Raw genomic sequence first — 27,915 nt, forward strand, 5'->3', positions numbered from 1 at the left:
CTGTATCAACATGAAGAAAACAAAAGGTAGGGACCAATAGGTACTTCTTGTAATGGAGAAGAAAATGGCGAAAAAGCTGGTTACCCAGAAATAGGTATTGACATGTCCTTTAGTTAATGTTTTTGAAAGTGCTCTGGAAAAAGGAGGGCAAGGAAGACTCTCACGTTTGCAGTGGTGTTGACCCCTTTTGAGTGATAAAAAGCAAAGCTATTTTTTGGAAATAAACTGCAAGATTTCTTGGATATTAAGACCCAGTTGACTTGAAATCCATCATTTATTTCATCATCTTTGAAAAACATTGTATAATCAAAAAGAAGCCTTAGCAGTTGAATAGGTTTCTGTTCCACCAGGCTTTTGGATAAAGATATTTTGATTTATCTTACCAATAGTTCCAGTTTGTGAAAAATGACTCCAGCTGGGCAACAGAGCTTAGAGATTAGTGGATGCTTTCAAGAAACTTGGCAATAGTTTAGCTTGTTCCCGCATGGGAATGTTTTACAGTATTTGAAAAAAACAATATCTGTGAATATTGTCCACAATGATCTATGAAATTTTGAATATTCCCTAACAATTTTTCTCAACTTTAAAAATCATTGTTTATTAACTTTTATAATTATATTTGTAAATAATGATACTTTGCTAGCTAGTAAAACTAAAATTTTTTTTAGATTGAAAATTACAAATTTAGTTGAGTTTATCCCAGAGAATCATTACTTAATTTTTAGAATATATAATTAAACCAGTTTATTGCTAATGACTTATTACTTATGCTCCTTTGTTATTTATTGCAGCTTAATGTTATTTATAATGTGAAAAATTCCAGATCTTCTAAAAGCCGAAGATCTATCCAAGATCAGGAATCATTTGACTTAGATGTTGCTGTAAAAGATAATAAAGATGATGTCAATCACTTGGATTTGAATGTGTGCACAAGGTTGGTATTTAAGTCCCCCCTCTTCCTCCTTAAAAAATAGATTTGAATAATTAAATATATATGACTATTTATGGAGAAGGAAATGGCAACCCACTCCAGTATTCTTGCCTGGAGAATTCCATGGACAGAGGAACCTGGTGGTCTACAGTCCATGGGGTCACAAAGAGTCAGACACGACTGAAGTGATTTAGCAGCAGCATATGACTATTTATATATTTAATTATATAACTATATAGTTATCTAACTGTATTACTATAAGGAGTTACATTTAGCAAAGATTTCAATTACATAATACACTTCTGATTACAAACCAGAATGCTAATTGTATTTAAACCTTTCTCCACATGCCCAAATTATCAATATTTGCAAGTTTTTCTTGTATTTATAATAAACTTTCATAGAAAAGTTTAATAAAACTCAGGTTTAATTTATAAAAACTTTAATTGTTGTTCAGTCACTTAGTCATGTCTGATTCTTTGCAGCCCCATAGACTGCAGCACACCAGGCTTCCCTGTCCATCACCAGCTCCCGGAGTTTGCTCAAACTCATGTCCATTGAATTGGTGATATTGTCTAACCATCTCATCCTCTGTCGTCCCCTTCTCTTCCTGCCTTCAGTTTTTCCCAGCATCAGGGTCTTTTCCAGTGAGTTGGATCTTCGCATCAGGTAGCCAAAGTATTGGAGCTTCAGCTTCAGTCCTTCCAATGAATATTCAGGGTTGACTTCCTTTAGGATTGACTGGTTTGATTGCCTTGCTGTCCAAGGGACTCTCAAGAGTCTTCTCCAGCACCATAGTTCAAAAACATCAGGTCTTCGGCACTCAGCTTTCTTTATGGTCCAACTCTCACATCTGTACATGACTACTGGAAAAACTATAGCTTTGACTATATGGATCTTTGTTGGCAAAGTGATATTGCTGTTTTAATATGCTATCTAGATTTGTCATAGCTTTTCTTCCAAGGAGCAAGCATCTTTTAATTTTGTGGCTACAGTCACCATCTGCAGTGATTTTGGAGCCCAAGAAAATAAAGTCTGCCACTGTTTCCATTCAAAAACCTTAATGAATCATGATTAATACTCCAAAATTGATTATTTCTTTTTGTTGGTAATTTTTTTGTTAACCAATTATTTTAGGTTCACATTTAACTTTTTGCGTTATGCACTTAACTCAGAACTTCATAAAAGTGCAAGTTCAATGAAGAGCCTAGTTTTTTTTAAGATATAGTGAAATAATTCCAATTTAGAAGATCTTTGCATTGGATATTTAGGCACTCACAGCTTCTGGGAGCATTTAATAAAGTGACTATTAAATTTGGTCTGTGTCCAGAGCATCTGAGGATCTTGTTAAGCAAAAAGTATTCACTTCAAGACTACTGACTTCACAGATTCAGGGTCTATGAAGCCACCTTCAGCTTTCTTGCTTATTCTGATGCATACAGCAGTTTGAGAGCAACTCCTTCAGAAAGTTCTTGAATCAAGAGACTTTATAGTTTCTTCTTTGTCAATCTACTGTGGTTAAGCTTGGTGTTACTCTATTATGCACTGATCTTGACTAGCTGCTGCCTGCCCTTTTTAAATATCCCATAGTGTCTGATTGGGCTTTCTTGGTGGCTCAGACAGTAAAGAATCTGCCTGCAATGTAGGAGACCCGGGTTTCATCACTGGGTCAGGAAGATCCCCTGGAGAAGGGAATGGCTACTCACTTTAGTACCCTTGCCTGGAGAATTACATGGACAGAGGAGCCTGGCGGGAGTTGACCATGGGGTTGCAAAGAGTCAGACATGACTGAACGGCTAACACTTACTATAGCATCTGATTGACCTTGGACTCTTGGTGGGCTGGATGTCACTGATGTGATACTGAACCTCCAGGTCCTCCTAAGGTCATCTCTAGGTGTTCCTCCAGGTGGTCAATCTTCTTAGCCATTGCCTGAACCCAGTCTTCTTCATTACTGCTGCCATCCCTACTGTCTTGAGTCTCCTTGTTCCTGATTTTAGTATAAATTGCCACATGTGTTTGCCCCCTTCCTCACCTATTTGGGTATTTTGAACCAGCAGCACGAGAATATCAGAATCTCTGCAGTGGCTTCCTTTTTAGCTGAGAAAGTAGGACTCCCATTATCCTTCACTAAGATTGAAACTGGTCTCTGTTCCAGAATAACAACATCAAGTTATTATTATTATTATTATTATTTAAACAACACCCACCTGCATTTGGGCTTCTCCAGTAGCTCAGACAGTAAAGAATCCGCCTGCAATGCGGGAGACCTGGGTTCAATCCCTGGGTTGGGAAGATCCCCTGGAGGAGGGCATGGTAACCCACTCCAGTATTCTTGCCTGGAGAATCCCCATGGACAGAGGAGCCTGGCAGGCTAATGTCCATGGTGTCGGAAAGAGTCGGACACGACTGAGTGACTAAGCACAGCACAGCATCTGCATTTATCACAAACTTACATGCTAGGCATTGCACCATGACTTGCACATGCAACTCATTTAATCCTTATTCTATAAAGTTGGTGCTATTATTATCCTTGCTTTTCTCATTCACTCCTTCAGTCATTCATTCACTCAGTAAATATTGGCTGAGTTTTCATTATGTAGAGTCAGGATTTGGAATATTAAGTTTAGCCAAAAAGATATAGCTTTCACAGTACTTACTATTTGAAAGAGGAGACAAAAATTAATAAAAATGATTCCTGAAAACAATGTTACTGAACTCAGGTTTGGCTGCTGGCTGTTTAGAAATCAATACTCAAGAGACAGTTGCTGGTTGAAAGGAAAGATGCTTTAATAAGAAAAACTGGCAGTCTGGGGAGAAGGTGGACTCATGTCCTGAGACCAGCTCCGAGGATTCTGCTCAGTAGTAATGGTTTTTAAAGGGAAACTGGGGAAACAGTCTGTCGGTCATTGAGATGGGAGTTGGAGCCATCACCACCTTGCCCTGCATGCAGGCTTGTCGAATTCTTATGATCTTCCTCTAGATGCTGTCTTGTTCATATAGTTTGTTCATGAGATTACTTAAAGGGGAAGCTAGGGAAGAGATCTGGTCATCTGTTAATTATTTATTTTTCGTTTGTACTCCTTTGATCTATGGAAAGAACCAACAGGCTAGGCAAGATACTGTGTGATCAAAAGATTTGAGAAGTATGCTTGGCCAGAGGTGAGCAGAATATGGGGGCGCCTGGTTTAAGGTTAGTTACAATGCAGCTTTGCTAAAATGACAAGAAGAGAGCTTTCCTGAGGAGGGTGGTTTCCTGCAAAGAGCTGCTTAGAGCAAATCAATAAAATTCTAGTTTTGAAAAGGGCAAATTGTTCTTATGGGGCCGTGAGATGGATTTTACCTCTTAGGGAGGTCAGGTGAAGACACAGAAGAGGAAAATAAAGTGAAACTGAGATTCAGACCATGATGGAGCTTCACTATAAGGGGCTCATGTAAAAATGCACAATTCCAAATCTTATTCCAGCATCAGGAGTCAGATGGGCAATAAACTTTGCTATGTAGAGGACATCTATATCTTTTTTTGTGTGTGTTGAGGATCTGGAGAAGGTGTTTTAATCAGGGTTGGGGCTTTATAAAAAGGATCTAGACGCTGCAACTAGTTTTCTGACAAAAATCTGCTATGAGATACAAATAGCATTCTAAATGAATTCATTCAGTGACACTTTATAAAAAGAAAAACTGGTGTTTCAGGCTCTTTATTCTCATCAATAAGGTCCAAGCTCTTACTCACCTCAGACAGGGTTTCTCTGTGGCATGGCAATTTAACAAGTTCTACCCCTGGCTGGTGGAAAGACCAGGTCAGCTAAGGCACTTCTGATGATACACTGCAGTCATCGAATCTAGGCAGGTTGGCTGTTTTTCTCATCTCTAAAACCCTTCCAATTTTAATGCCCATATTGGTTTTCAGCAGCATCTCCTCTTGAGCACATTACCAGCAGATGGTTTTGACTGCCTGGGGTTGCCAGCCAGCCAGAGTCAGCACTTGTACTGTATGGCTTTTCAATCAGTCATGTTTGGCAGGCATCAGTTTGCTGCTTGGAAAAGTGAGATTTTCTACTGGCCCTTCTTGCTTTTGCCATTTAAAGGACAACAGGAACTTAACTGAACGCTGCTGAGACCTCCATCTTGGAGACAAACTTCTTTCCGTAACGACACTGGGCTCCTTCAGATCCAAACTAAAAGCTCTTGCCACCTAGTCTTTTTTAGAAAAATATTTATTTTAAAGGAGACAAAATGTTGTTGGTGCCCAGATGCTTTGATGCTTACAATGTGTACAGCAGGGTTAGAAAAGAAGCCGTGTAATAAAACTTTCCCAGGCTTGTCATTCTCCCAAGGCGACCAAAGAAAATACAAAATTTGCTCCAAGTATGTGGGAGAAGAAAGGGAAGGACCTTCCCTACTGGTCTTCTTTTTCTAAAACCAGATGAAGAAAAGGTTGTTGAAGATTTGGCCGCCATCTCCCGCTAACTGGTCAAGCGATGCCTCTTTTTCAGTTCCTAGCCTTGAGCCGGAGAACTTAGTACCGTCAACTTTTGAGAAAATGAAAAATGCAATGCAGTTTGGAACCAACCCCTGGAAAACAGAGTTGCCTGCTGAAGGGGCAAAGGTTGCCCTCATTACAGCCCAGGTGCCTAAGCCAGTGGCGCTGTAGGCATTTCATGCTGACTGACAAGTGGACCCACTGTTCTCTTCCTCATGTGGTTGAAAGTTATAGGAATTTCAGACCTGTAAAGAAAGGGTTACCTTTTTACAGTTTTCTACAGTAACTTATTTCAACGAAACAGTAAATATTTGGAATAACACTTGGCAGTTTTAATTTCTATATGAAGATAGTTTGCCAACAGCTGTAGGTTTTTCCTAAAGGGTTTTTGTTTCTCCTGTCATCCTTGATTTAGGTTTCTGGGCCCAGCCAGAAGTGGCATGGCCCTTATGGAAGTCAACCTGCTCAGTGGTTTTACTGTGTCCTCAGATGCCATTCCCCTGAGTGATACTGTGAAAAAAGTAGAACACGACCATGGGAAACTCAACCTCTACTTAGACTCTGTAAGTAATGACACCAAGGTTTCCCCTCGGTAACCATTGACAACACCACTCTTTACTGTGTTCAGAAGTACCTTTACTTTACACGTTTTCTTTACATCATTATTTTGGCTTTTGGTGTCCCTGAGTGACTTTCACATGGCAACCATCTATTGTCAACACTAACAAGACATTATTATAAAATTAGTTTAAAGAGAATTACTATTAATGGTGAGCCTAATGAAAGTCTTGATAATGAAATTATTATTTCATACCAGATGTTCAACACAAATTGTTGTGACATATTTTCCAAAATATAGTCCAGATCTCAAATAGAGAACTCCTGTGCTTCAAGGAATTGCTGAACATATTTATTTAAATGCTGCTGATGGTAAAAGCTTTAATTACATGTTTTAAAATGCTCATGAGGGACTTCCCTGCTGGTCCAGTGGTTAAGAATCCTGCTGCCAATGCAAAGGACCTGAGTTCCATCCCCGGTCTGGGAACTAGGATCCCGCATGCCATGAGGCAATATGTGCCACAGTTCCCGAGCCCACGTTCTAGAGCCCATAAGCTGCAACTGGAGAGAAGCCTGAGCACCCGGAGTTGGTGCTCCGCAACAAGAAAAGCCACTGCAATGAGAAGCCTGCATAGCACGGCTAGAGAGTAGCCCCCGCTCGCCATGACTCGAGAAAGCCCCAGGTAGCAGTGAAGACCCAGAACAGGGTGCATTCGTGAGAGAAAAAGCGTTTAATACATCCCAAAGGGGTTAACATTCCTGCACTGCAAAGTCAGCTGCTTAAATCATAGAATATTCTCAGAGGTTTGGTCTTTACACAAAATTATTGTATAATGTAATTGCATCATATAATTTTCATGTACTCTTCCCATTGCTGTATGAAAATTACTGATTCAGGAATAAGGTGCATAAAATATTGTGAGAAAGATTAGTATGGAATTCAAGACTTGTTATGTCTCAAAACTGCTGGCATGTAAGTGTATTCTTCTGACATCTATATGAAATTTATATGTGGAGTTGAAATTGAGTTTTAAGTGTTCTTAGGATTTCATGTTACCAGGGGGGAATACGTATGTTTCTTATTCCAGTTTTGCCAAGTGTGAATCAGAATTATATTGCTTTAGCAGTGACTCTACTTTTATAAAGCGAGTTCCTAAATATTCTCCTTGTTTTAAGACTTCAAAAACCACTTTGGTTAATCAGCTGTTGAAACGAATTCAAAGTCTCTAGATTCTTTTGCTGTTCAGTAATTTTAATATATTAAATACTGCTTGACAGTCATGGGCCTAATTTAGGGTTTGAAAAATGCATTTAATGTTTCTATATTTAATAATGTAATTAGGTTTGGAGTTTATCTTGTGTCTCTGATGTTCTTGTTAATGGCTATTTTTAGTGTCCATTACATTTTGACTGATTAATTTGACTTTTCGCTTCCTGCTAATTGGTATGTAATGAAATGTTTGAAGGAATTTATTAATTTCAGATTCCTTAACCAGTATTGTTTGCCAGATTGGCATTAAGTACCTTTCCTGGAGGCAAAGAGGCTGGCCTTTTGTACCCCATCTTGATCAGTTACTGGTTGGGAACTGCACCCCCCCTAACTCTGAGGTTACTTCACTTCATGGATGAGGTGGCTCCCGTGAGCTGAGGGTGATTCTCCAGAGAAGGGGACTGGGGTGAGTCAGTAGCAGCAACCAGGATGGAGTGCAAGGCTGAGAGAAGGGTTTTGCTGAAGCACCAAGGCCAGGGGCATGCACCTTGGGCTCCTGCATCCTTAACCATTCTAATTCTCAGTATCTGTTTCGGTAAAATGGAAGTAACAACCATACTGATCATGCAAAGATTGTTTTACAAAATAAATGATGTGACTTATGTAAAGTGCTTACCACAGTACTGGGTGTGTAGAAATGCTGCCTAAATGTTAATTTCTATAACTGATAAATGATAAGAGAAAGAAGTGTCTTTTATCATGAGCACAGTCTGCCACCCCTTTAAAAGTCTTCTGTATTTTTCAAGGTAAATGAAACCCAGTTTTGTGTTGATATTCCTGCTGTGAGAAGCTTTAGAGTGTCAAATACACAAGATGCTTCAGTGTCCATAGTAGACTACTATGAACCAAGTAAGTGTGTTGTGGAGTCCCCAGTACTTTCGGAGTTAAGCCAGGCTTTCATTCATTCAAACTGGCCGTCTATTGAATTAGGTTCGTGGGGGAGGGTGTAGTTGCGGGTAGTGAAGGAGGTGGTGCAGCAGGAGGTGAGCTTTCCATTTAAATGAAGACAATTGATAATTTACAAAATATAATCACAAGGTAGCATTTTGCATTTATTAAAATGATGTTTTTGCTCATAATATTTAAGGTTTTCAACTCACAGTTAAAATTAAACAACAACAACAACAACAAAACTGACACAGAGAATCCAGTTATGTTCCGTTTCCAAGGTTCTTCTCTTGTTCCAAGCACCCACTCCATCTGGTTCTGGTTTTAAAACAAGACTTCTTCAGGAGAGAATGTGAACACCATCCGTGTTGGCAAACCTCAGTGAGATTTAGCTGTTTCTTCACTGAGGGAGTCTTGTTTTGCTAAAATGTATTTATTATAACAGATTTTTTTTTTATCATTTCAAGAAAAATACAGTCTGAAAAATAACTTGAGCTTCTTTGATTTTACTGGTAACTTTTACTTTATAAAATATTAGAAATTTATTATGTGAAAGTAGAGATCTGGTTTGGAGATCATCTAAGCTGATCAGGACCAGTCTCTGTTCAGTCAGGGAGTGATTTTTTGTCAGTGTGAGACCTGCAGGCTCACATTTCTGCTTGTAATCACATTCGTCCTGAATAAGCACTCCTAGTGGCTCCGAATCATCAGAATGCATGAGAATCGTGAACATTTTCATGTCCCAGGCAGCTGTAGATAATTACACTTTAGAGTATGAGGAACCTGTCCGCATGGTTGGGAGTCTGCAGGGTATTCAAGAGGTAGCACCACCTTGCTCTCCTTCTAAGTCAACAAGCCAGTTCCTCTCTTCTTTTGCTTCCTGTTGGAGTTGGGGTAGAGCATTCACCCAGTTTTTGTGGGACATTAAGGGGACAAACTGATGCAGCATTTTTTTTTTTTTTTTTTCTGATGAAAGGATGAAAGACTCAGGTAGAGACTCAGTGACAAAATAACAAATTTATCCAAATTTGTTATTTAATAACCTAGTTGAAAGATTCTCCAATTGATATTTCTCAGGTGTATGGAGAATATTTTAAACATTTAAGAAGCAAAAAAGATTCAGTCTCCGTAAAGTTTTTTTTTTTTGTGGAAAATGACTTATGTATTGGGGGGCATTTAAAATGAAAACATGGGTAAGATCACGATAATAAAACCCATTTTGAAAAATGCTAGAGTCAGAAAGCATATTTATAATATTTAAAACAATGAAAAACCATGATGGAATTTGAAAATAGAAAGTTTCTTAAAAACTGTAAAAATAAAAATCATTTATGCCTTGTAGTAAGTTTATTATAATCTATTGGTGCTTTATATAGTTTTAAAAATGTTAGCTTGTACTATAAAATTTACTCAAGTTCAGTAGTTTTAGAGACTATGTGCTTAACATTTTAAGACGCTGGAACAAGGCGTCACACAGAGTTCTTTTCACATTTTTGCATTTTAAAATAAAGTCCACGTAAATATTTCTCTTCAGTAGTTCTAATGATTAGAACTTTACTTGAAGGCATAGAAAATATCGTCCAAAAATGAAGTCTCAAGGAGGCTAAAACACCCTCAAGGTACAGCCTTTCCCTTTCCAGGAAGGGTTTCAGGTTGCGCTTGACCTGAGCCGTGCAGCTGGGGTCTGTTTTTTCCTCTTTTAATGCCGGCCAGCTGCTGGTGGTACAGAAATTGCACTTGAAAGCACTGTTTCTCTCTTGGACTTGCTTCGCAGTTTGGGCTCCTGGCAGTTTTGCTGTTTTTCTTGTAAAGAAAAATAAGATTATGTGAAGAACGGAAAACTCAGAAAAGTGTATCGAAAGGCTCTTAAGTTTTGGCAGAGTACCCGTTTGCAAACGCAGGAGGCATCTAAAGCGACGTCTGCCTCTTTGAACAGGGCGGCGAGCGGTGAGAAGCTACAACTCCAGGGCGCAGCTGACCTCCTGTGACCTCTGCGGGGACGCGCTCGCCTGCGGCCCCTGCGCCCGCGCGGCCCCGGCCCGCCTCCCGCGCCTGGCCGCCCGCCTCCTCCTGCTCGGCCCCGCGCTTCTGCTCTCCTTGCAGCCTTGGCCGTGATTTGTTTCCTGAAGACTCCATGAAACACTTGCATTTCCAAAAGCCACACGTGACTGTCTTGTCGTCATAATCAGATATGACCTCTGTCTGGAAAATCAATGTTTTTCTCTTTATGAGTTGGGAGGCGGGTAGAAGTAGGGGAGATGTATTAATAACAACAGGTCCTTGTGTGTGTAGCTGCATAGATCTTTTCTTTCCCCCCTGACTTCTGTGTGGAACAAAAAAATAATTATTACAGCTGTATTCTTTTATTTTCCCCTCTTAAAATTTTTTAGGATTTTTTTGGAGGTGGTGTTTTCTCCAGAATAAATGCAGTATTTTAGATGATTCTTTTCATTTTTTAGAAGAAATGAGTGAGCCTGGATTCTTAAGCACTGCTGTATGTCAGTCTCTGCTTTAGTAGTAACCGTGAAAAGGCCCAAGGGAAGAGCTTGTTCTGTGCCTTCCCTATCCACCCCAAACCCCTGCCCACCCCACCCACCCCAGCCGCCTCAGTGCTGTGCTGAGCTAAGTCGCTTCAGCCCTGTCCGACTCTTTTTGATCCTATGAACCTGCCAGGTTCCTCTGTCCATGGGATTCTCCAGGCAAGAATACTGGAGTGGGTTGCCATGCCTTCCTCCAGGGGATCTTCCCGGCCCAGGGATTGAACCCCCGTCTCCTGCATAGGCAGGCAGGTTCTTTCCCACTAGTGACCCCCTGGGAACCCCATGGTCTCTACATCTTTCTTGATCAGATATAGTGTTTTTCTTTAGGATGGACGTGGTGACTTTTATTTTTTTTTTAAGGAAAATGATGTTCCACTCCAGATGTAGTCGCATACCCCATCCCTTGCTTTTTGCCTGTTTTCCCTCTGGAGGGAAGCAGAGAGACTGGGCTTTGCTGTGCTGCCCATGGCTCAGAGGTTGGGGTCACTGGGAAGTGATCAGAGGAGCCCTGGGTGATCTTCTCTGTGAACCCAGCCCCACACGCAGGATTGTTCAGGCTGTGGGTCAGAGAGCATTGCCACATGTGCCTTGTGGGACTTGGACAAGAAGATCCTAGACCAGGAGACACATGTGACTAGTCGTGGGGGATGCTCAGTTGGAAACTAAAAGTGTTAGTCACTCAGTCGTGTCTGACTCTTTACGACCCCTTGGACTGTATCCCACCAGGCTCCTCTATCCATGGCATTCTCCCCAAGATTGCTGGAGTGGGTAGCCATTCCCTTCTCCCAGGGATTTTCCCAACCGAGGGCTTGAACCTAGGTCTCCTGCATTGCAGGCGGATTCTTTACCAACTGAGCCACCAGGGGGACACAACCAAATTCTGTACGAGATGCAGCGGACTGACCTCCCTGTGGTCTGGGAAAGAAGCTGGGGTTTGATGGGGGTCAGAGAGGTGTGAAGCACTGTACAGTGTTGGCCAGGGTCTTGTGGAACCTTCTAGATTCAGGTGTCTGAGCATCAGACCACCAGCTGTCCACTGACATCTAATGCTTGCTCTGAACCTGACAGAAGATTCTTGAATTTTAAGCATCTGGCTCATTGGTTACCTGGTATTCAGAAGGATAATGCTCATTTATGTGAGTGAAGTTTTAAAGAAAGATTCCTTTCTTCTCCTTCTCCTGCTTGTCTTCTTTTGTCACCTCTTTCTTTTTTCATTCTTCCTTTCCTTCCCTTCTTTCTTTCTTCTTCCCTATTGAAAAATATTGAAATATTTTAGATATATCAAAAAATGTAAAGATCTTTTACTAAATCCAAAAAGTGGTTTAATTTTACTCCTGAACTCAGCATTTATCTCAAGGGAATGTAGAAATGTAATTGTCATGGGCTCCAAAGAAGCTGCGTTATACTATTTTCAGCTGTTTAAAAATAAATCCAAAACTAAAACATACAAATAATATATTTTAAAGTGAATTTTGAAAAGAATATTTTTATTTTAGTGAATTTAAAGAAATTACAGTGGAGTGGATATTCATGGATTGCTTATGGATATTTTGGACACAAAGGTAGGAATTACTAATATTCAGGCTTTTAAAGCTTAAATCCTGAATGTAGAAAATAGATCCTTAGAGGATGGTCTATGGAGAGAGAGCAGTTAAATAACAAATATATACTTTTCTTGTATATACTTTCAAGTGGGGAAAAGTTTTTAGTTGTGTTACCCCTTTGAAACAGTCTGATCCAAAAAAGACACTTGGGTTTGGGCTTTCCTGTGTGGGATTTTTGGCTTTTATATTTTAGGACTTCTTTGGAGGTGAAAGTATCTTAAAATGAACTTGGAGGAGGGTATTGGCAAAGGATCCTGCTTCCCCTACTCCGCTGCCCAGAGAAACTCAGACTACCCATCAATAGCTTTCGATTCTGTAGCTTATATACTGTTCATTCCAGACTTCAAGTATAGAATCTTAGGAAACACAAGAATGGAAGGCTGTTGAAAGATGGTGTACATTTTAAAAAATGTATTTCCTCTTTTAAAAACTAGAGATCTGATTTTTTTTGTGTGAATTATTTCAGAGTTTCGGGTTAAACACTTACCTTGTAACTAATATTTTAATGTATTAAAAATACATTACAGATGTATTAAAACGTATTGAAGGTGAGGAGGAGGATGGGATTGAGGAGGAAGAGCAGGAGGGGACGCAGTGGGGAGGAGCGGTCCGTGGTTGGAGGTGCGCGGGCAGAGGGGATGCCTGCGTCTTCCTCCATCACGCCGCTGGGAGGCAGCCTCTGTGACAGCCGTGGGCTGGGATGAAGAGGGTCCAAAAAAGCCACAGGCGTCTGGGTTAAAGGGGAGCAGTAGTAGCAGGAATCGATGTTATTAACTCTTCTTCACATGCTATGAGTAACAGTTAGAAACCTTGTTTTGCCTTTTATTTTCCTGATGGTGAAACTTCTCCAGTGCCCTCAATTTCATTTACTGATATAAATCTGAAGTCTCTCCTTCTTTCCTGCTGAGTGGGAACCTCATTATTAAGACACCAGCATATGTTGCTTCCAGTTTTGACTGGCCAGGGGTTCCACACATGGAATGTTGGGAATAACTAGTAGCCACATAAATTCAAGGACAGATCAACGCTATTATATTTGGTTTCAACACGTTACTGCCTTCAGTTATAATTCTAAAAAAGTAATTAAAACCCATTAAAATATGTTGGGTCAATGAAAAAATTCCTTTTATTGTATTGGCCTATTATACTTTAGTAAGATTTTAAAAATACTCTAACAATAACTTTGGTTTAGTATTTTGGTTATATTATAATCTGTGGAACATTGTGTTAAAATCCAGATATATGCTTATTGCCTAACAGTTTGTTGCTTACATATGCAATGCTATATTCTACATGTGGGAATTTTCAAGAGTTGTACATAGCATAATTCTCCCTGTTTCCATTTTTTGAGCCTGAGTGTAATAATTTTTTTAAAAAAGGTTATATTTAGCCGTAATTTCTTTTTATGTTAAATTTAGTTACAAATATTCTGGCAACAGAATGTTAGTAATCTTTATTTTGATTATTTTGATCCAATTCAGTTTTTCTGATATCATTCATTTTGATGTCATTCAACATTTCTGACTATCCAGTTTTAAAAATTGGAGCTATTATTTTTCTTTATCATTCTTTATCACTCCTTTAAGGAGCCATTTTATTAGTCTTCCAGCATGTAATCTGGAGTTTTTTGTAACAACCTCATTTCTAATTTGCTTTATTGAAGTTTAATACTGATTTTTATAAAAATATGTTGTAAATAGCTCCCTGACAAGGTTCTTTATCATAAAGACAGTACTTACTTGGAGTTCGTTAAGTAGCTCCCAAGGGTCCAGGTGCCATTACTTATTCTTGGGTGCATCATTTTCTTGCATTTTGTAAATTTGAGACAGTTAGTGGACTGACTCTTGGAGAATCTTCAGAACCTTATATACCCTTATATACCCTAATAGAGGCTTCTATTAGAAGAATATTCTATTTTTTGTTTGTTTTCAAATTCCAGTAAAGCATAGCACATTTAAGAACTTAAAAATTTCCTGTCATCTACTCAATTGATATTCATGTTAATATTAAATATCTTAAGTTGTGTTGGGAGTAATTTGAGGTGCAATTATTTTTATCACTACTTTCTTCAGGAAACTAAGCAATAAATATACATTTTTAATAAAGAATATATCAGTTGTGGGTAGGCTTGTTTCAAAACTATTTCTAGCCATTGAATTGTGTTTTCATGTGCCTCATCATAAGACAGTGCTATATGCACCATTCCATAAAATGTTGCCATTTCAATAGTTATAATACAGGAAAATAGACATTTCCTGGGTGATTTCTGAGTTTCTCACTTCACAGGACACTTACACATTGGTATGTGTGTTTCTTTGTAATAAAGATGATATTGGTACATATTTAAGAAAAATTCTGTGTCACGAGACCATGATTTACCTCTCTTCTGTCAGGGTATTGAATCAGTGGTAGAGGATAGTTCCATGTTCCACTTATAGATCTTTAAGATTTATCTTTGCTATAGTTAATAGAATGTGGCTCTATTCTGGTCCTTCAAACCTTTATGTTTTAGATTTCTACTGAGGTGCAGTTGATGTGGTAGAGTCAATTTCTTTTGTACACAGTAGGCTTTATAAAATTTTATTCACAAATCTATTTTAAGACCTTGTTTGCATATAAGAAGGATACTATTGAAATAAAACATTTTCACAGAAACTAAAGCTTTATATATTGAACCAGGGTGATTCTGAAAGCTTAAATTTTAAATGTTAGAGTATTGTTATATTGTTAATTGTACTTGATTATGTATTCAATAGAAAATCATGGTTTATCAATAAAAATGAAAATTTCCATTGATTTATTACCAGTGCTGTTTTTATTTTATATCATATGTATAGCACATCTCTTTTACCTAAACCTGTTTAATGGAGAGGAATGGGATGTCTGAGAGTAGATTTGAGGGATGATTATTGTGTTAGATTTTGACATAATGAAAGGAGAGAAACTTGGCCACCAGTAGCCTTCACTTCCCTCCTCATTCTTTGCACTTGGAGTGGGATGTGTGAAGAGGTAAGTGATATACAAGTGAAAGATGTGAGGTGAGGACTCACTTAGCTTCTGGAAATTATGCAGAAATACAGAATGCACAGACTTCCCAGATGACACTAGTGGTAAAGAATCTGCCTACAAATGTAGGAGACATGAGAGATGCAGTTTTGATCCCTAGTTTGGGAAGATCCCCTGGAGTAGTAAATGGCAACCGGCTTCAGTGTTCTTGCTTGGAAAATCCCATGGACAGAGGAGCCTGGTGGGCTACAGTCCATGGGCCACAGAGTCGAACACGGCTGAGTGACTGAGCACATAGAATGCTCAGTTTGTATACCCAGGAAAATGGAGGCATGGACTCTTGCATCCGCAGACCAACATTTCAGGTTTATTTTCCTGATTTCTCCTTGGTGTTAACACTTTTCTTGCCACAAATTTTCTAGGCCTCTGTGAAATGTTAACGATAGCATGCATGCCTACACAGTCCGACTCTTTGGGACCCCATGGACTGTGGCCCTCCAGGCTCTGCTGTCCATGGAATTTTCCAAGCAAGAATACTGGAGCCAGCAGGTATTGCCTACTCCAGGGGATCTTCCTGACCCAGGGATTGAACCCATGTCTTCTTCATCTCCTGCATTGGTAGGCAGGTTCTTTGCCAATGAGCTACCTGGAAAGCCCCCTAAAGACAATACAATGGTTCTCAACTGGGTGACACTTGGCAATGACTGGAGATTTTTTTTTTTTTGGTCCCAACTGAACATAGTGCTACTGGCATCTACTGGGTAGAGACCAAGGATGTTGTTAGACGTCCTGCAGTGCCCGACTCCACAACAAAGGGCACATTATCAAGAGGGGCAAATATCAGTAGTTCTAAGTTTGAGAAATTCCTTAGCTAAATGATGCTGGGAACTTCTAGATCATTGAGTCAGCTTAATGACTCTAGGTTAATTAATTTAATGTCTCAATTCAATGTCAATGAATTCCTTAAGTCATTGGAATCACTGAGAAGATATTAATATTTAGATCAACAAATAAATCTGTATCTCAACACGAGAAAACTTAGGTTGGAGACTGGGGAGTCCCTTGGACTGCAAGGAGATCAAACCAGTCCTTTCTAAAGGAAATCAGTCCTGAATATTCATTGGAAGGACTGATGCTGAAACTAAAGCTCCAATACTTTGGCCCCCTGATGTGAAGAACTGACTCGTTGGAAAAGACCCTGATACTGGGAAAGATTGAAGGCAGGAGGAGAAGGGGATGACAGAGGATAAGATAATTGGACGGCATCACCAACTTTTGGACATGAGTTTGAGCAAGCTCTGGGAGTTGGTGATGGATAGGGAAGACCGGTGTGCTGCAGTCCATTGGGTCACAAAGAGTTGGACAGGACTGAGCAACTGAACTGAACTGATGGGTAACTGGTGGCCATCTGGACATGAGTTTGAGTAAACTCCTGGGAGTTGGTGATGGACTGGCGTGCTGCAGTCCATGAAGTTGCCAAGAGTCAGACACAACTAAGCGACTGAGCTGATGTGCGTAACTTTGGGTAGAAAGTAAACGAATTCTCCCATTCTCCAGTTGAGTTGTTCCTTCCGGGTGGGTCCCTTTGAAGCTCACAGTGCTCTGACGTCATCTCTGACGCTCACAGTGGACGAGATGGGGTGCTCTGCTGGGGTGGATGGGTTCTCCTTCCTACTCCTGCCAGGTCATCGTTTCTGCTAAGGTGATTCAAAATGGGTCCTTGAAGAAGGTTCAAGTAATGGTGTATTCAAGGTTCTTGCTGTTGTTTTAGTCGCTAAGTCTTGTCTGAATCTTTGTGACCCTGTGGACTGTAGCTCACCAGGCTCCTCTGTTTGTGGGATTCTCCAGGCAAGAATACTGGAGTGGGTTGCCATTCCCTTCTCCAGGGGATCTTCCTGACCCAGGGATGGAACCCACGTCTCCTGCATTGGCAGGTGGATCCTTTACCACTGAGCCACCTGGGAAGCCTGTATTCAAGGTTACCAGTGATGAATCCAGATTATGGAGGTTCAGATATGGGGGTGTTGTACCCCTTGATCTAGTTTTGTTGATCCCATCAACTGTATAGGAACGTGAGGCATCACCTCCCGAACTCTGCAACGTCCCCACGAGGACCCCTCCTGACCTGGCAGAGCACCTTGTGGGTGCATCCCTGAGGCTCTCTGTAAGCCTCCCTTTTCTTCCCGGGTCTGCCATCCGCTCTGCATCCTGAAGTTCCCATCATTTTCGCTTTCTCTGTCAGTGACTCCCTCTCAGGCAAGCACTGTGTCTCCCCTTTTGCCTTCAGCTGCTTCTTCATGTCCCATGAGCTGGGAGCCAGAGCTTTCTCTCTTCTGTCTGTTCACCTGTGAGGTCATGTCCCCAGGGAGGAGGAATAGTGAGAGGGCTTTGGAAGATTCTTTGCTCTGATTGGTAGAGACTTTTACTCTCCTTGATTTTCTCGAAGTTTGGAGAACTGCGTGCGTTCAGCATGAGGGGGACATCAACTGGCAGGACACACGGTGAAAGACCGGATGGCTTTTTTCTGAGTCAGTGACAAGAGAGCAAATGCCTCCAGTTTCTCAACAAGGGACGTGATTCATTTCAGTATACCCTGCATGTTTCAGGGTGTTTTGCCTGCTGACTAATATCACAGTTTAAGAAGGAAGACCAACTGGAGCCCAGACGGGACAGAGCAGCCATAAAGGTGTCAGGATGAAAGAGGAAGGGACGTGGGGACGCTGAGCTGGTGAAAGAAACCACGTGGACTCAGACACTTACCTTCAAATATCCCAGAGGCTGCCACCTGCAAGCTCACATTGCAGAATTGTTACAAGTGGGCCGATTTAGGCACGTGTCAGGGGGAATCAATTTCAGGTGCTGGTAACTACATGGTCCTTAGAGTTGTTAAGCAGAGGCTCATGATCACTGGGGGCTGACGCTTTTTAAATTGGTATCTTATCCGTTGCTTTTTTTTTTTTTTTCATTATTAAAAATGGTAGGGGTGAAGAGGTTTTCTGGGTGAGCCCTGGTTACGAATCGAATCATGTTCTCCAAAAGCCATGTGGAAGTCCTAACCCTCGGTACCCCAGAATGTGACCTTATTTGGAAATAGGGTAGTTGCATTACAAAAGAAGACGGCTGTGTGAAGACAGAGATCCAGAGGGAGAGCGCCACGTAATGACAAAGGAAGAGATTTGAGTTATGGGGCTGCAAGCCTGGAAACGCCAAAGAGAGCCCAAAGACTAGACTTTGGAGAGAGGCAAGGAAGCATCCGTCTGCAGCTTTCAGGATGCTCCTTTTCAGGAGCAAGGTCTTTTTGACACTTTGGATTCAGACTCCCCGCTTCAGAACCGTGAGACAATACTTTACTGTGATTTTAAGCCACCCGGTTTGTGGTACTTTGATATGGCAGTCCTAAGAAACTAATACAGCTCCCCAGAGAGGTTAAGTCCTGGGGACAAGTTCTACAACTTCTGTTTTTTTGCCTTTGCAATTTAAGAGGAAAATCGGGACTTCTGCCTGGCAAGTACCAGGCATTCAGTAACAGCAGTTGACGGAGCACTGATGGCTAAGCGCCCACATTTATCCTTTGCTCTCAGCATCCCTGCCCCCACCCCTTCACTCCCAGGCAGGAAGACTGGAGCTGCTCTCCATTTGAGACAGTGATGGCGAATAGAGCTCTCTTGAATACTAGCTATAATCATTCGATAATGACAGTCTGGAGGGGTTCTGCCAGGGATTTTGAGGCCACTAAGCCAGGTGGTGCTAGTGGTAAAGAATCTGCCTGCCAATGCAGGAGATGAAGGTTTGATCCCTGAGTCGGGAAGATCTCTTGGAGGAGGAAATGGCAACCCACTCCAGTATTCTTGCCTAGAAAAATTCCATGGACAGAGAAGCCTGGTGGGCTATGGTCCAAGGGGTCACAATGAGTTGGATGAGTGGCACCTGAGATGGGAATTTACCATGGCTGATTTAGGGTCTCAGTGTACAATTTAGCTTTTAAGTATTAATATATTGCCTTGGACTTGAACTAATTGTTTTTATTGGTGTTAGTGGCTTCCCAGGTGGTACCAGTGGTTAAGAACCTGCCTGCCAATGCAGGAGACATGAGAGGTGGGTTCGATCCCTGGGTTGGGAAGATCCCCTGGAGGAGGGCATAACAACCCCTCCACTATTCTTGCCTGGAGAATCCAATGGACTGAGGAGCCTGGTGGGCTGCAGTCCATGGGGTCTCAAAGAGTGCGTGCACACACGCACGCAGTCTTTTTTTTTTTTTTTAATTTTTTTTATTAGTTGGAGGCTAATTACTTCACAACATTTCAGTGGGTTTTGTCATACATTGATATGAATCAGCCATAGATTTACACTTATTCCCCATCCCGATCCCCCTCCCACCTCCCTCTCCACCCGATTCCTCTGGGTCTTCCCAGTGCACCAGGCCAGAGCACTTGTCTCATGCATCCCACCTGGGCTGGTGATCTGTTTCACCATAGATAGTATACATGCTGTTCTTTTGAAACATCCCACCCTCACCTTCTCCCACAGAGTTCAAAAGTCTGTTCTGTATTTCTGTGTCTCTTTTTCTGTTTTGCATATAGGGTTATCGTTACCATCTTTCTAAATTCCATATATATGTGTTAGTATGCTGTAATGTTCTTTATCTTTCTGGCTTACTTCACTCTGTATAATGGGCTCCAGTTTCATCCATCTCATTAGGACTGATTCAAATGAATTCTTTTTTAATGGCTGAGTAATATTCCATGGTGTATATGTACCACAGCTTCCTTATCCATTCATCTGCTGATGGGCATCTAGGTTGCTTCCATGTCCTGGCTATTATAAACAGTGCTGCAATGAACATTGGGGTGCACGTGTCTCTTTCAGATCTGGTTTCCTCAGTGTGTATGCCCAGAAGTGGGATTGCTGGGTCATATGGCAGTTCTATTTCCAGTTTTTTAAGAAATCTCCACACTGTTTTCCATAGCGGCTGTACTAGTTTGCATTCCCACCAACAGTGTAAGAGGGTTCCCTTTTCTCCACACCCTCTCCAGCATTTATTGCTTGTAGACTTTTGGATAGCAGCCATCCTGACTGGCGTGTAATGGTACCTCATTGTGGTTTTGATTTGCATTTCTCTGATAATGAGTGATGTTGAGCATCTTTTCATTGTTTGTTAGCCATCTGTATGTCTTCTTTGGAGAAATGTCTGTTTAGTTTTGGCCATTGATTTTTGGGCATTTATTTTTTCTGAATTGAGCTGCAGGAGTTGCTTGTATATATTTTTGAGAGATCCTTTTCTCTGTTGTTTCTTGCTATTATTTTCTCCCAATCTGAGGGCTGTCTTTTCACCTTACTTATAGTTTCCTTTGTGTGCAAAAGCTTTTAAGTTTCATTAGGTCCCATTTGTTTATTTTTGCTTTTATTTCCAATATTCTGGGAGGTGGGTCATAGAGGATCTTGCTGTGATTTATGTCGGAGAGTGTTTTGCCTATGTTCTCCTCTAGGAGTTTTATAGTTTCTGGTCTTACATTTAGATCTTTAATCCATTTTGAGTTTATTTTTGTGTATGGTGTTAGAAAGTGTTCTAGTTTCATTCTTTTACAAGTGGTTGACCAGTTTTCCCAGCACCACTTGTTAAAGAGGTTGTCTTTTTTCCATTGTATATCCTTGCCTCCTTTGTCAAAGATAAGGTGTCCATAGGTTCGTGGATTTATCTCTGGGCTTTCTATTCTGTTCCATTGGTCTATATTTCTGTCTTTGTGCCAGTACCACACTGTCTTGATGACTGTGGCTTTGTAGTAGAGTCTGAAGTCAGGCAGGTTGATTCCTCCAGTTCCATTCTTCTTTCTCAAGATTACTTTGGCTATTCGTGGTTTTTTGTATTTCCATACAAATTGTGAAATTCTTTGGTCTAGTTCTGTGAAAAATACCGTTGGTAGCTTGATAGGGATTGCATTGAATCTATAGATTGCTTTGGGTAGAATAGCCATTTTGACAATATTAATTCTTCCAAACCATGAACACGGTATGTTTCTCCATCTGTTTGTGTCCTCTTTGATTTCTTTCATCAGTGTTTTATAGTTTTCTATGTATAGGTCTTTTGTTTCTTTAGGTAGATATACTCCTAAGTATTTTATTCTTTTTGTTGCAATGGTGAATGGTATTGTTTCCTTAATTTCTCTTTCTGTTTTTTCACTGTTAGTATATAGGAATGCAAGGGATTTCTGTGTGTTAATTTTATATCCTGCAACTTTACCATATTCATTGATTAGCTCTAGTAATTTTCTGGTAGAGTCTTTAGGGTTTTCTATGTAGAGGATCATGTCATCTGCAAACAGTGAGAGTTTCACTTCTTCTTTTCCTATCTGGATTCCTTTTACTTCTTTTTCTGCTCTGATTGCTGTGGCCAAAACTTCCAACACTATGTTGAACAGTAGTGGACGCATGCAGTCTTGATTCACATACCACATTTTGAACCAATGCTCTCGTCCTATACCACAGACTTTCTCTGTTTCCATATTTACGGTAAATGCTATCTAATTCATGTGACCAGAGTATTCTGTCGGTTCTGAACTGTATACTTATAAATAATAAGAAAATAATAATAATAAAGATATGTACTAAAGGCCCTGGCATTCTTCTAAACCGAAATATGACAGATACTAACTGCCGTCTTATCACACTCATGTTTCATCTCTTACAGCCCCTAACACTACCTCTAACTCACTAGATATTCATAAATGTTTAACTAATTGATAGAATTTGAAGTAACTGCAATTAAGAACGTATCCACATGAATAAGTAAGCTATAGGAATGGAGTTACAGGAGGTAAGGGGGAAAGGATGGAAAGAAAGAAATGCAGAAGATGGAGAAATATGGACTTGTTCTGAGCATAACCATCAGGTGCCTCATTAAATTTCAGTTATGGTATTTGGAGAATTTCAGCTGCTCCCCACTATAGATGTATATATTTTTAAGGTTTATTTAGTCATTTGATTTTTTGGCTACAGTGGGTCTTCACTGCTGTGTGCGGGCTTTCTCTAGTTGTGGCGAGCTGGGGCGACTCATTGTTGTGGTGTGCAGGCTTCTTGTTGAGGTGGCTTCTCTTGTGGAGCACAGACTCTAGGTGTTTGGGCTTCAGTAATTGTAGCACCTGGGTTCAGTTGTTGCAGCTTGAGGGCTCCGGAGCGCTGGCTCAGTAGTTGTGGCACGTGGGCTTAATTGCCTCGAGGTATGTGGGATCTTACTGGACCAGGGACTGAACCAGTTTTCCTTGCATTGCAAGATGGATTCTTAACCACTGGACCACCAGGGAAACCCCCACTATAGATATTTAAGACATGTGTTTTAAGTGCTAAATACAAAGTTCACCTTAATTTATAAAGTTATGAGCAAATGTGTCTCTATGTGTTATTGCATTGTCTAACTTTTTATTGCCCTTGCCCAAGTCTGCTGGAGCAAGATTTCAATTCTTCTTAGCTTTAACTAAGTAATGAATATTGTAAAACAAAGAATATTGCCTACCATCCAGTTCTAGAAGGACTAAATCTTTAGCATTTCAGTCACGGATTGACACTGTACCCTGAAAGGAATTCAGGGTGGCAAATAGGATGAAGTACTCTGTGTTTTGGAAAAACAGGCCCATTAGATAGTGTTATGTATATCTTAGGGAGAATTTTAATGAACCCAGATTCTTGCATCTTTCCACACATAGAAAAGCACTAAAATCATTAACTGAGATATCTGTTCCTGGTGACTAGTGGTATTTTACTGAGATGTGTTCTTGACTTCATGTATTCCCTATCCAAAGATCACGTATACACTGGCTTCTCTCCCTGCCTCTTCAGAGCAGTTCCTTAAGAGCTACTGAGGGGTTGTTTTTCAGGCTTTTAGAGGTCAATAGATCCTAAATTGGAGAAGGCAAGGGCACCCCACTCCAGTACTCTTGCCTGGAAAATCCCATGAACAGAGGAACCTGGTAGGCTGCAGTCCATGGGGTCGCTAGGAGTTGGACACAACTGAGCGACTTCACTTTCACTTTTCACTTTCATGCATTGGAGAAGGAAATGGTAACCCACTCCAGTGTTCTTGCCTTGAGAATCTCAGGGATGGGGGAGCCTGGTATGTTGCCTTCTATGGGGTCGCACAGAGTTGGACACGACTGAAACGACTTAGCAGCAGCAGCAAGGTCCTGAATACAGACCCAACTTACAGCTCTTCTATTGTTCATTTTACTTTCTTTTTTCTTAAAAAATTATTTTTAATATAGTTTAATACATATATATGTATATATACAGTTTTTTGTTCAGTCACCAAGTCATGTCCAACTCCTCCCAGTCCCATGGACTGCAGCATCATACCAGGCTTACCTGTCCCTCACCATCTCCAGGAATTTGCCCAAATGCTTGTCCATTGAATCACTGATGCCATCCAACCATCTCATTCTCTGTTGTCCTCTTCTCCTCCTGCCTTCAATCTTTCCCAGCATCAGGGTCTTTCCAATGAGTCATACATATATCCACTCTTTTTTAGATTCTTTTCCTATATAGGCCATTACAGAATATTGAGTAGAGTTCCCTGTGCTAACAAGTACGTCCCTATTCAGTTCAGTTCAGTCGCTCGGTTGTGTCCGACTCTTTGCAACCCCATGAACTGCAGCATGCCAGGCCTCCCTGTCCATCGCCAACTCCTGGAGTTTACTCAAACTCATGTCCATTGAGTCGATGATGCCATCCAACCACCTCATCCTCTGTCGTCCCCCTCTCCTCCTGCCCTCAATCTTTCCCAGCATCAGAGTCTTTTCCAATGAGTCAGCTGTTTGCATCAGGTGGCCAAAGTATTGGAGCCTCAGCTTCAACATCAGTCCTTCCAATGTACACCCAGGACTGATCTCCTTTAGGATGGACTGGTTGGATCTCCTTGCAGTCCAAGGGACTCTCAAGAGTCTTCTCCAACACCACAGCTCAAAAGCATCAATTCTTCTGCGCTCAGTTTTCTTCACAGTCCAACTCTCACATCCATATATGACTACTGGAAAAACCATAGCCCTGACTAGATGGACCTTTGTTGGCAAAGTAATGTCCCTGCTTTTTAATATGCTGGCTATGTTGGCCATAACTCTCCTTCCAAGGAGTAAGCGTCCTTTAACTTCATGGCTGCAATCACCATTTGCAGTGATTTTTGAGCCCAGAAAAATAAAGTCAGCCACTGTTTCCACTGTCTCCCCATCTATTTGCCATGAAGTGATGGGACCAGATGCCATGATCTTAGTTTTCTGAATGTTGAGCTTTAAGCCAACGTTTTCACTCTCCTCTTTCACTTTCATCAAGAGGCTTTTTAGTTCCTCTTCACTTTCTGCCATAAGGGTGGTGTCATCTGCATATCTGAGGTTATTGATATTTCTCCCGGCAATCTTGATTCCAGCTTGTGATTCTTCGAGCCCAGCGTTTCTCCTGATGTACTCTGCATATAAGTTACATAAGCAGGGTCACAATATACAGCTTTGACATACTCCTTTTCCTATTTGGAACCATTCTGTTGTTCCATGTCCAGTTCTAACTGTTGCTTCCTGACCTGCATACAGATTTCTCAGGAGGCAGGTTAGGTCATCTGGTATTCCCATCTCTTTCAGAATTTTCCATAGTTTATTGTGATCCATACAGTCAAAGTCTTTGTCATAGTCAATAAAGCAGAAATAGATGTTTTTCTGGAACTCTCTTGCTTTTTCGATGATCCAGCAGATGTTGGCAATTTGATCTCTGGTTCCTCTGCCTTTTCTAAAACCAGCTTGAACATCTGGAAGTTCACGGTTCATGTATTGCTGAAGCCTGGCTTGGAGAATTTTAAGCATTATATTAGTAGCGTGTGAGGTGAGTGCAAATGTGTGGTAGTTTGAGCATTCTTTGGCATTGCCTTTCTTTGGGATTGGAATGAAAACTGACCTTTTCCAGTCCTGTGGCCAATGCTGAGTTTTCCAAATTTGCTGGCATATTGAGTGCAGCACTTCCACAGCATCATCTTTCAGGATTTGAAATAGCTCAGCTGGAATTCCATCACCTCCACTAGCTTTGTTCATAGTAATGCTTTCTAAGGCCCACTTGACTTCACTTGACTTCAGATATTCCAGGATGTCTGGCTCTAGGTGAGTGATCACACCATCATGATTATCTGGGTCATGAAGATCTTTTTTGTACAGTTCTTCTGTGTATTCTTGCCACCTCTTCTTAATATCTTCTGCTTCTGTTAGGTCCATACTATTTCTGTCCTTTATCGAGCCCATCTTTGCATGAAATGGTCCCTTGGTATCTCTAATTTTCTTGAAGAGATCTCTAGTCTTTCCCATTCTGTTGTTTTCCTCTATTTCTTTGCATTGATCACCGAGGAAGGCTTTCTTATCTCTCCTGGCTATTCTTTGGAACTCTGAGTTCAAATGGGAATATCTTTCCTTTTCTCCTTTGCTTTTCACTTCTCTTCTTTTCACAGCTATTTGTAAGGCCTCCTCAGACAGCCATTTTGCTTTTTTGCATTTCTTTTTCTTGGGGATAGTCTTGATTCCTGTCTCCTGTACAATGTCATGAACCTCCGTCCATGGTTCATCAGGCACTCTATCAGATCTAGTCCCTTAAATCTTTTCTCACTCCCACTGTATAGTCATAAGGGATTTGATTTAGGTCCCTATTAGTTATCTATTTTATATATAGAAACACATATATGTCCATCCCATCTCCAAATTTATCTGTCCCCAACTCTGTTACCCACAGTAACCATAAGTTTGTTTTCTACATCTGTAACTCTAATCCTGTTTTGTGCCTTTTCTTTTACCTTCCACATATAAGCAATAGCATATGATATTTATCCTTATATGTATAACTTACTTCACTCGGAAAGAAAATCTCTGGGTCTACCTATGTTTCTGCAAATGGCATGATTTCATTCTTTTTTAAGGTTAGGTAATATTCCATATTATTTATGGAATTACTATATGGAATATTCCATAGAGTAATATTCTATGTACCACATCTTCTTTAACCATTCCTCTGTTGATGTACATTTAGGTTGTTTAGGACATTTAGGTTGTCCTGGCTATTATAAATAGTGCTGCAATGAAAACTGAGATGTATGTATCATTTTGATTTATGGTTTTCTCTGGATATGCCCAGGACTGAGATTGCTGGACCATATTGTATCTCTAGTTTTAGTTTTTAAGGAAACTCCATACTGATCTCCATAGTGCCTGTACAGATTTATATTCCCACCAATACTGTAGGATGGTTTCCTTTTTTCCACATGCTCTCCACAATTTATTGTCTATAGATTTTTGGTGATGGCCATTCTGACTAGTGTGAGGTGATACCTTGTAGTAGTTTTGATTTGCATTTCCCTAATAATTAGTGATGATAAGCTTGTTTTCATGTGCTTTTTAGTCATCTGTGTATCTCCCTTGGAGAAATGTCTATTTAGGGTTTCTGCCCATTTTATTTTTTTTTTGATTCAGTTTGGTTTTTTGATACTGAGCTGAATGAGCTCTTTGTTTTGGAGATAAAGCCCTTAATGGTTACTTCATTTGCAAATACTTTCTCCCATTCTGAGGGGTTGTCTTTTTGTTTTGTTTATGGTTTTCTTTGCTGTGTGAAAGATTTTAAGTTTAATTATGTCCCATTTGTTTATTTTTATTTTTACTTTCATTACTCTAGGAGGTGGATCAAAAAAGATTTTGCTGTGATTTATGTAAAAGAGTGTTCTGCCTATGTTTTCCTCTAAGAGTTTTATGGGAGCTGGCCTTTTATTTAGGTCTTTAATCCATTTTGAGCTTATTTTTGTGTATGGTATTAGGAATTATTCTAATTTCACTTGTTTACGTGTAACTGTCCAGTTTTCCCAGCATCACTTACTGAAGAGACTGTCTTTTCTCCACTGTATTGTCTTGCCTCCTTTGTCATAGACTAGGTGACCATAGGTGTGTAGATTTATTCTGGACTTTCTAGCCTGTTCCACTAATCTATACTTCTGTTTTTGTGCCGGTACCATACTATTTTGATGACTGTAGCTTTGTAGTATAGTCTTAAGACAGGGAGCCTGATTCCATCAGCTTCACTTTTTCTAGAACTGAAGATTCCTTTGGCTATTTGTGGTGTTTTGTGTCTCCATACAAATTGTAAAATGTTTTGTTCTAATTTTGTGAAAAATGCAATTGGTAATTTGCATTGAATCTGTAGATTGCTTTGGATAGTGTAGTAATTTTCACAATATTGATTCTTCCAAACCAAGAAAATGCTCTATCTTTCTATATATTTGTGTCATCTTTGATTCCTTTCATCATAATCTTATACTTTTCTGAGTGTAGGTCTTTGCCTCCTAAGGTAGGTTTATTCATAGGTATTTTATTCTTTTTGATGCCATGGTAAATGGAATTGTTTCCTTGATTTCTCTTTCTGATCTTCTGTCGTTAGCATATAAGAATGCAAGACATTTCTGTATATTAATTTTCTATCTTGCAACTTTACCAAATTCATTGATGAACTCTAGAAGTTTTCTGGTAGCATCTTTAGGGTTTTCTATGTATAGGCTCATGCCACTTGCAAACAGTGACAGTTTTACTTCTTCCATTTTGGATTCCTTTTCTTTCTTTTTCTTTGATTGCTGTGGTTAGGAA

General features: G+C 40.3%; 1 protein-coding gene across 1 annotated transcript in view; it reads left to right on the forward strand.

Moving 5' to 3' along the window:
- Positions 1 to 15,070, forward strand: part of CD109 (CD109 molecule) — a 151,218-nt gene extending 136,148 nt beyond the window's left edge. The window contains exons 30-33 of the mRNA XM_043439714.1: positions 792 to 934; positions 5,830 to 5,977; positions 7,989 to 8,091; positions 10,067 to 15,070. Coding sequence (XP_043295649.1) covers positions 792 to 934; positions 5,830 to 5,977; positions 7,989 to 8,091; positions 10,067 to 10,245 — 573 coding nt within the window. The 3' untranslated portion in view covers positions 10,246 to 15,070. The remainder of the gene's footprint in view (positions 1 to 791; positions 935 to 5,829; positions 5,978 to 7,988; positions 8,092 to 10,066) is intronic.
- The last annotated feature ends 12,845 nt before the right edge of the window (positions 15,071 to 27,915 follow it).

The sequence above is a fragment of the Cervus canadensis genome, chromosome 20 (genome assembly GCF_019320065.1).
Source record: "Cervus canadensis isolate Bull #8, Minnesota chromosome 20, ASM1932006v1, whole genome shotgun sequence".
Lineage (NCBI taxonomy): Eukaryota > Metazoa > Chordata > Mammalia > Artiodactyla > Cervidae > Cervus > Cervus canadensis.